This window comes from Portunus trituberculatus, chromosome 24, assembly GCF_017591435.1.
Source record: "Portunus trituberculatus isolate SZX2019 chromosome 24, ASM1759143v1, whole genome shotgun sequence".
Lineage (NCBI taxonomy): Eukaryota > Metazoa > Arthropoda > Malacostraca > Decapoda > Portunidae > Portunus > Portunus trituberculatus.
Window position 1 is genome coordinate 16,839,489 of NC_059278.1, and position 10,000 is coordinate 16,849,488.

General features: G+C 40.0%; 1 protein-coding gene across 1 annotated transcript; it reads left to right on the plus strand.

Annotated features, from left to right (window-relative positions):
- The first annotated feature begins 2,721 nt into the window (after positions 1–2,721).
- On the plus strand, positions 2,722–9,008 carry LOC123508436. The gene is made up of 2 exons (XM_045262175.1): positions 2,722–3,127; positions 3,446–9,008. The coding sequence occupies exon 2, from the start codon at positions 3,528–3,530 to the stop codon at positions 8,847–8,849; it is 5,322 nt and encodes a 1,773-aa protein (XP_045118110.1). The 5' UTR covers positions 2,722–3,127; positions 3,446–3,527; the 3' UTR covers positions 8,850–9,008.
- The last annotated feature ends 992 nt before the right edge of the window (positions 9,009–10,000 follow it).

Below are 10,000 nucleotides of genomic sequence, written 5' to 3' on the forward strand. Positions count from 1 at the left end.
CTCGCTCCTCCGTGGAAAGATAGGCAGGTAACCCAGCGGCGGCCGTCTCTTGCTGGATCTGAGGGAGCAGCACAGGGGAGGCATGTCTGTAGTGGTTTTCCAGGGGCGTGTTGCTTGTTCCAGGGGCGTGTTGCTTTTTCCAGGGGCGTGTTGCTTTTCCAGGGGCGTGTTGGGTTTGTTTGTGTCAGGAAGAGTAAGCAGCCCAGGGGTAGATGGATGAAAAAATGAGGGAAATTTAGTTCACAGTAACTTAAGTAAGAATGTTAAGTTAGGATAGGTTAGATTAGGTTAGGTCAAGCGAGGTCAGGTCAGGTTAGGTTAGGTTGGGTTAGGTTAGGTCATGTTAGGTCAGGTTAGGTTAGGTCAAGTTAGGTCAGGTTAGGTTAGGTCAGGTCAGGTTAGGTCAAGTTAGGTCAGGTTAGGTTAGGTTAAGTCAGGTCAAGGGAGGTCAGGTCAGGTTAAGGGTATGGATTGAAGTAAAATAAACGTCATTATTATTTTTTTATTTATTCTTTTTTTTGGGGAGTAGTGGCAAGTTTTCTTTAATTGAAGACTGTTTATGGACAAACACAGAAATAACACACACACACACACACACACACACACACACACACACACACACACACACACACACACACACACACACACACACACACACAGGCATTCCATTACGCGGCAATGATACATCAAGGGCGGTGAGGCGGTGAGGTGGTGGGAGGCCATTATTACACTGCAATGAAGCTTCTCGCCACGTCCCGCCCCTCCCTCCCCCATTTCTCTTCCCTATCCCTCCTCCTCCTCCTCCTCCTCCTCCTCCTCCTCCTCCTCGTCTTCCTCCTCTTCTTCCTCCTCCTCCTTTTCCTCCTCCTCCTCCTTTTTTTCCTCCTCCTCCTCCTCCTCCTCCTCCTCCTCCTCCTCCTCCTCCTCCTCCTCCTCCTCCTCCTCCTCCCCAGCCATTAGTAGAAGAAAGATCCCCGGAGAGAGAGAGAGAGAGAGAGAGAGAGAGAGAGAGAGAGAGAGAGAGAGAGAGAGGGGTGGAGGGGACGTGCTGAAGACTTCAACCTTCTCGAGTCCTTGAAGAAAAAAATCGTCTTAAATTTGTCTTTAACAATTTTCAGTTTCGTTTTTTTTTTCGCTTTTTTCTTTCGTTATGGTCAAGATTATTATTATTATTATTATTATTATTATTATTATTATTATTATTATTATTATTATTATTATTATTGTTGTTGTTGTTGTTGTTGTTATTTATTTTTTATTTATTAAATTTTTTTAGGAATGATGAAGGCAAAAAGATTCCACGTAAAACAAGAAAGAAAATAAAGTAACGCTCTTGGAAAGAAAGAGAAAAAGAGAAGTAAAATGAAAACAACACACACACACACACACACACACACACACACACACACACACACACACACACACACACACACACACACACACACACACACACACCACCACCACCACCGAAACAACCACCACATGTATCAAATAATAGATAAAAGACGGCTAGAAGGCTCTCCTTGACAGATGAAGTGCCACTTTCTGACACGACCAACCTTTCCACGCGTCCTTTGAAACAGAACACTAGTAGGTCGTGGCTGCACACTGGAAAGGCGCTGACGGAGGAGGAGGAGGAGGAGGAGGAGAAGAAAAGAAAGGAGAGATGGATAACTAGAGAAAGAACGAGAGGAAAAAGAGAATACGATAAACTTCTATTGGTTATGGAAAGAGTGGGAGTGTTTTATAGGAGGCGACAAAGTTAATGCGGTACTACTCTGGTATGTGATCTACAACAGTCAAATTCTACTTTGGTATGCAATCTCCATGTTTCATTGATTCATCATAGCCTAAACAGAATATTCTATATATTCATACATTTATAAAAAAATTGATTTAATAAAGATAATAGTGATAACAATAATAATAAACACATCAATAATTATGAAATAAAGAGGCAGTGAAGCGTACTTAGAAGCAGAGGCAACATTTGAATTTCGAATACTGTACCATAACAACTACACTACAGCGCCATTGAAAAGGTTGTCAGTGCGTCTTTCAAATGAAATGTGGAAATTTAAGAAATTGTAACACTGTGTCACATTGATATGGAAAAGTATGCAGCTGTTGTACTTCATCTCCCCAAATGACACAATAGCTGTGTATTAGAAAAACATTGAGCTTTGCTGGACTTTTCATCACAGAGGACTTGTAATGCTGGACATGTTATCATAGGAGTTATGTACTAAGTCAACCGAAACAATGAAAATGAATTTGAATAAATAAATAAATAACGATGATTACGATGCACGTGACGAAAATTACAACGTGATTCCAAGATAACAATGCGATTTTCCACGGTGACGATAACGACCCAAGTTTCCACGATAAGGATGCGATTCTACGATAACGTGGCGGGCGTAGTGATACCTACTGTATTATGTTGTTTTGGTGTAGGTACTTCTCTCCGCAGGCACCAGGACGAACCCTTCCTCCCCAAGGGTTCGCCCCAGCAGTCCCGTGGGCGTGAGGGCAGTGACGATGCAGCCTTGCCATGCCTCACACGGCTCGCTGTAACTAATGACCCGCCACACACCACACCCCAGCCACTGTCATGAAGTGAGTCCTCTCACCCCTAAAGGACCCCCTTCGTCCTGCCAGTGTCCGGTACATGGCGCACAGCGTGCCACACACCACGCCCCAGCCCGTCTGTAACATGATTATGCTCATGTTAAGTTTAAGTTTATTTTACGTTCGTGCTACCCGTCAGTTGTATGGTTCCAATATTATTTGTTTTATTTCTCTTAATATACTTCTTATTGTATGCTGAACGAGTTTACACTAAATATGTATGTTTTTGTCCATAAATTGTGTATTTGATATTTGATGTGATAAAAATACTGTATAAGTAGACTACATTGCTGGTTTGTTAAAGAGTATAGTTTATGGGAGGGATACACGGTTGTTGTGGAGGCCCGCGCGGCTGATTTAGACAGACAGGAGAGTGAGGGTTATGAAAGTGAGACGTCAGTGGATTACCTATCAATTATCAAAGCACCAGTGACGTGTCCGGTTGTTGGGGATTCCACGCCATAGTATTTTCAACACAACTGACGCTGGCAATGTTGTGAGTGTTATGGTTATCATTTGTATTTGTGTGAATTTTGTCATGCTATGATTTGCAGTGATATGTATGAGGATTTTCTGAGCTTTATAATGATGTGAGTCACACAGGGTATTATCCATTGTTTGGGAATTTCATCATATTGTGTACTGCAGAGATATTTTTTTGTGATTTCTGAACTTATTATACTATGAGGTACATGGGAACTATTCAAGGTCTGGTTATGTTATGTAGTGATTATTTTTGTATTTTTTTAGTGTTTCTACGCTCCTATGGTTTTACCATGATTTGGTATCGGGCTGATTTATCCTGGACCCACAGGTTGGAACGCTACAATAAATGTTGCAACACATTGCTCGCCTGTGGATTGCCCTAACGCTACATTCCAACAACAGCCACAACCATGTCCAAGACGGACGACCTTGAGCGCCGACGGAGACTACGAGGGACAGCCCGTGGAAAGCTAACAAGGAAGTGTAACCTACTCTCTGAGCAAGTGAAGCAGGGTAAGCCATCTAGCATTATTCAGGAATATTATGAGGAAGTAAAGGACGCTTTTCGTGAACTCGAGAGACGACACGAGGGGGTGATGGACGCATTATGTGAGAGTGATCAAGAAGAGGAGGACTTTAATGTTAAACTTAAGAATGAAGAACAGTATATAGTTCAGGCAGAATTGTTGAAGACAGGTGCTTATGAGACTTTATTACAGCTATGTAAAAAAGAAAAGGAGGCAGCCTTAACAGATAGCACAACTAAGGTTAAGGTGAAGCCAATAGAACCTCCTAAATTTGAAGGTGACATACGCCAATACCAGACATTTCGCAGCAACTATGATAAAATAATGACTGCCAATTATGGGAAAAATGCATTTGCCTTAAAACAGTGCTTATCAGGTGAAGCGCTAAGTGTAGTACATGGAGTAGATGATGATTACGAGGAAATGTTCCGTCGTCTTGACCAAAGATATGCTGATCCAGTTAGATTGACAGATACTGTTATCAACCAACTGAAAGATTTAAAGCCAATTGCTGAAGGCAATACTGGTAAATTCGTAGAAACCGTGGAAGTCATAGAAAAGTGCTGGACTGACATGAGTAAAAATAATTTAGAAGTACAGATGTCCACTGTAATTGTGATAAGCTTAATTGAGAAAATACTTCCACCCCAACAAAAAAGAGAGTGGACTAAGATCTACCAAAATTTGTCAAATAAAGTAAATGCTTTTCCTGAGTTGTTAGAGTATCTGAAGGAAGAAAAGAATGTCCTTGATTATATAGACAAAGATGTTCGTAACAGGTCACATAATTCCAAGACTACTGTTCATAATGTAGAGGTAAAAGAGGATGACAGCCAAATTATGAGAACATTGCAAAAGTTGCAACTTCAACAAGCAGAACATCAGGCTAACATGGAAAGTATAATGCAGAAGTTCACTCAAACACTATCTAGTGGGGGTTCACAGGTTGGACGTCATAGACAAAACTACGGAAACCCCAACTTTTGTTGGTATCACAATTCTGATTCGCACACTATCAGTCGCTGTAACACATTTCATAATTTGGAACCCTCAACCAAGATGGAGGTTTTACGGAAGAACCATGTCTGTTTTCACTGTTTGGCAATGGGACACAGTTCTAAGGATTGTCAGGAAAAACGCAGTTGCTACATGAAGTTAGGAAATGGTAATGTTTGTGGTAAGCCACATCATCCGAGACTTCACTATTTGCTTTATCAAAATGATATTAATATTCACACCAACAAGTCAGATGGTTGTACTTTGCTGATGATTGGTCAAGTTAACTGTAAAGATGACTCATTAGTAACTCTTTTTGATCCCGGCAGTACAAGTAGCTTGGTGACTCACCGCAAAGCACGGGACTTAGGATTATGTGGCACACCATATAACATCACTATGACAACAGTTGGAAATGTAAGTGATACTGTACTCACTAAAATGTATAAAATGCCTCTTGTAGATGAGACAGGTAAACAATATTTAATACAATGTGTAGGAATGGATGAAATCACTTCAGAAGTTAATCCAGTCCCTATGGACATAATTCTTCCTCAGTTAGGAGTTTCTCAGTCAATGCATATCTTCCGTCCTCATGGGAGAGTTGATCTTTTGATTGGTGCTGACAATTGTAACATCATTCCTACAACTGTTAAAACTGTAGGGAAATTGCAACTCATGAAAGGCCCCTTCGGCTATTGTGTCAGAGGATCGCACCCAGAACTCAAAGATGAATATACAGAGCACTATGTGGCTCAAGTAAACCACATGTCCTTAACATCTAACACTTTTGAAATTCAAGGGGAGATCTGTAAAACTTTTAAGGAGGATATAGATAATTTGTTTACTATGGATCACCTAGGCACAAATTGTAGACCCAAATGTAACAATTGCATTAACTGTAAAGACTGCAATAGAGAGACACACATAACTGTAAAAGAAGAAGAAGAAATGAAATTGATTCTCAGTGGACTTGAATATCAGGAGAAAGAGAAGACCTGGACTGTACATTACCCTTGGATTAAAGATCCACATTATTTGCCGAATAATTTTGGGGTAGCACTAATGAAACTGAAAGGTACTGAAAAGCGATTGAAGAAGTTGGGCAGTAGGTCAACAGAAAATTACAAGGTACAAATTGATGACATGTTAAAGAGAGGTGTTGCTAGGAAACTAAATAGGGAGGAGTTAAATTGGCACAAAGGTCCAATACACTATTTGTCTCATCATGAGGTGTTGAAACAAAGTTCAGCTTCCACTCCTACTCGCATCGTATTTAATGCTTCTGCCTCATATAATGGTCATGTGCTGAATAATTATTGGGCTAAGGGTCCCAATGTAATGAACAGTCTTTTTGGTCTTTTACTTAGATTCAGAGAAGGTTCCATAGCATTTGTTGGAGATATAGCCAAGATGTTTAATAGCATCAGATTATCTGAATTTGACAGTCACGTACACAGGTTTCTTTGGCGAGACTTTGAGGATCGGGCCCCAGACCACTATGCCCTCACAGCAGTTCCCTTTGGAGACATTTGTAGTCCAGCTATTGCTATACTTGCTATGAGACAAACAGCTGAGAAATGCAAGGAGGAATTCCCTGAAGCAGCCAACGTAATTATACAAGATAGTTACATGGATGATATCATACATAGCATGAATGATACAGAGAAGGCTAGTCAAATCATAAAGGATGTTGAGCTTATTCTGAACCGTGGAAACTTTCACATGAAGGAGTGGATCATAAGTGGGAAGACCCAAGTTGGAAATGATGTAGACTTGTCAGGTATACCAGGAGGAAAGGTTCTGGGATTAGTATGGAACCCTGTAGAAGATGAAATAAGTTTCAAGATGAAAATGAAAAGTACGTGTAAACAGACTTGCAGTGTTGAAGTTAAGAGTAATTCTGATGAACCACAAAATCCACTAACTAAAAGAAAGGCTCTTAGTTACATAGCAACAATATTTGATCCAATGGGGTTTGTTGCACCAGTGACTTTACGTGGTAAACTGTTGATGAGACAAATCATTGAGTACATTGATGAGAATGGACAGAAATTAGACTGGGATGATCCTTTACCTGAGGAAATTATAGGGAAATGGTACAAATTCTGTCATGATATGCATGAATTGGGAACTATCAAATTGCCTAGATGCATTTGTAATGCTGAATTAGTGGAACCAACCCTGATACTGTTTAATGATGCGAGCACCCTAGCATATTCTGCGTGTGCTTATGCACGTTGGCGTGTTGGGAAAGATAAGTATCAATCAAAGCTACTTGCAGCCAAAAGCAGACTCGCACCAATTAAGACACAGACTATTCCCAGACTTGAGTTGTCCAGTGCAGTTCTTAGTGTTCGCCTCCGCAATACAATAATGAATGAAACTAACATCAGATTTGATCATGTTCACCACCTTACTGACTCTGAGATTGTGCTTTCACAAATAACAAAGCACAATATTAAGGCTGGAACTTATGTTGCAAATAGAATTGTAGAAATAAAAGAAAGCTCCTTGAGTAATGAATGGCACTGGATCTCGACTGAAGTAAACATAGCTGACCTAATGACCCGTTCAAGTAATTTTGTTGATATGGGTCCAACGTCATGCTGGCAGTGTGGACCCACTTTCTTAGAATTACCAATTTCTCAATGGCCCATGAAGTCAATCTCTCCAACACCAGAGATGAAGTCCATCATTAACACAGCTGAAGTAAACAACTGGCATATTAATAACTGCAATATGTTTGACATTGACAGATTTAATTCATACCGCAAAATTATAGGAGTCACTGCAAGAGTTTTGAATGCCCTTCATGCGCGTTCTTTCAAGGGAATCCTGGCATCACCAACAGTAGATCAGCTTAAACAAGCAGAAATATTATGGATCAAAAGAGCCCAGATTTCTTTAACAAAAAACTGGGAAACAAGGTTCAAGCGGTTAGGTCCATTTTGTAAGGATGGAATAATATATGTAGGATCAAGAATTGCTGCATGGATGAAGAATAATTACAACAATGAAGCTTTCATTCTACTTCCCACTAAACACAAACTCACAGAGGTGTGCATTAAGGATATTCATGATAAAGATCATGGAGGGATTGAATCTACTCTATGTAAGCTACAGGCTAAATTTTGGATTCCTCAAGCTAGAAAGTTAATCAAATCAGTTAAATTTCGCTGTGTGACATGCAGACGTTTAGAAAAACAAGTGATTGGACAAAGCATGGGACCAGTACCAGAAGAAAGGTTGAAACCTTCACCTCCCTTTTACCATTCTGCTCTTGATCTATTTGGCCCATTAATGATTAAGGATACAGTCAAAGGAAGATGTAAAAAAAAGGTGTATGGCGTTGTAGTAAATTGTCTCAGCACAAGAGCAGCATATGTTGACTTAGTAGAAGGGTATGATGCTGACAGTCTCATCACTACTCTTCGTAGGTTTACAGCCATCAGAGGCTTCCCTCACTCAATGTATTCAGACCATGGTTCACAACTCAAATTGGCAAGTAAAGAAGTTTGTTTCTTGACTCAAGACCAGGAAAAATTATCACAATTTAGCCGAGAAGGTGGTATGGAGTGGAAATTTACAAAATCTGCTGATGCTCCATGGGAGAATGGGTGCTCAGAAGCTATGGTAAAGTTGGTCAAGAGAGTTATGACCAGAGTAATAGGTGACAGTACATTGACATTTGGTGAATTACAATCAGCAATGTTTGAGATTGCAAATATGTTGAACGAGAGACCAATAGGTATGAAAAATGGTTCAGACTGTACTAAGGGATCTTATCTTTGTCCAAATGATCTAATACTAGGGCGAGCAAGTGTACACACACCAGAAGGTGTATTTGACAGCAGTACAAACACAAGGACTCGCCAAAGGTTCATCAATACAATTGTAAAATCCTTCTGGAAGAAATGGATGATGCATTATTTTTCAACATTAATTGTACAACAAAAATGGCATTGTGAGAAAAGAAATCTCAGAGTGGGAGATATTGTTTTGGTACAGGACAGTAATAATTTGAAAGGACATTGGAAACTTGCTGAAGTGTGTCAAGTTTTACCTAGTTCTGATGGTAAGGTCAGAGATGTACAAATTAGATATAAGTTGCAAAGCGGAAATAGCATGTATGAGGGTCATCAAGATATAAAGGTTAACAGATCTGTTCACAAACTTGTGTTGATACTTCCAATCGAAGAACAATAAATTTATTTCTTTTTCTTGTGGTTGGGGAGTGTAACATGATTATGCTCATGTTAAGTTTAAGTTTATTTTACGTTCGTGCTACCCGTCAGTTGTATGGTTCCAATATTATTTGTTTTATTTCTCTTAATATACTTCTTATTGTATGCTGAACGAGTTTACACTAAATATGTATGTTTTGTCCATAAATTGTGTATTTGATATTTGATGTGATAAAAATACTGTATAAGTAGACTACATTGCTGGTTTGTTAAAGAGTATAGTTTATGGGAGGGATACACGGTTGTTGTGGAGGCCCGCGCGGCTGATTTAGACAGACAGGAGAGTGAGGGTTATGAAAGTGAGACGTCAGTGGATTACCTATCAATTATCAAAGCACCAGTGACGTGTCCGGTTGTTGGGGATTCCACGCCATAGTATTTTCAACACAACTGACGCTGGCAATGTTGTGAGTGTTATGGTTATCATTTGTATTTGTGTGAATTTTGTCATGCTATGATTTGCAGTGATATGTATGAGGATTTTCTGAGCTTTATAATGATGTGAGTCACACAGGGTATTATCCATTGTTTGGGAATTTCATCATATTGTGTACTGCAGAGATATTTTTTGTGATTTCTGAACTTATTATACTATGAGGTACATGGGAACTATTCAAGGTCTGGTTATGTTATGTAGTGATTATTTTTGTATTTTTTAGTGTTTCTACGCTCCTATGGTTTTACCATGATTTGGTATCGGGCTGATTTATCCTGGACCCACAGGTTGGAACGCTACAATAAATGTTGCAACACATTGCTCGCCTGTGGATTGCCCTAACGCTACATCCACTCACTCTCCTTGTCCATTTCACGCCCTTCTCTTCCGCATCATCTGGCATCTCGAGGAGCAGGTTATCATGTCCAATCACTCCTTTTCACTGCCAATCTTAATCTTAATCAGTGTCCTCAGTTCATCATCTTTCATCTTTCCGTCCACCATTCCCTGTCCATTTCACGCCCTTCCTTCTGCATCTTCTCTCGTCTGCGTCAGGAGTGTGTCAGGCCCTCCCTCTTCGCTGTCAGTGTTAATCCCAGTCAGTGTCTTTAAACGCAACACCTTTCATCTTCCAGTCACTCCTTCACGCCCTTTCCATGCCCTCCCGTATTACTTCT

What these genes read in the sequence shown, in the direction of transcription:
- LOC123508436 (XM_045262175.1), top strand. Translation starts at nt 3,528, where the DNA reads ATGTCCAAGACGGACGACCTTGAGCGCCGACGGAGACTACGAGGGACA.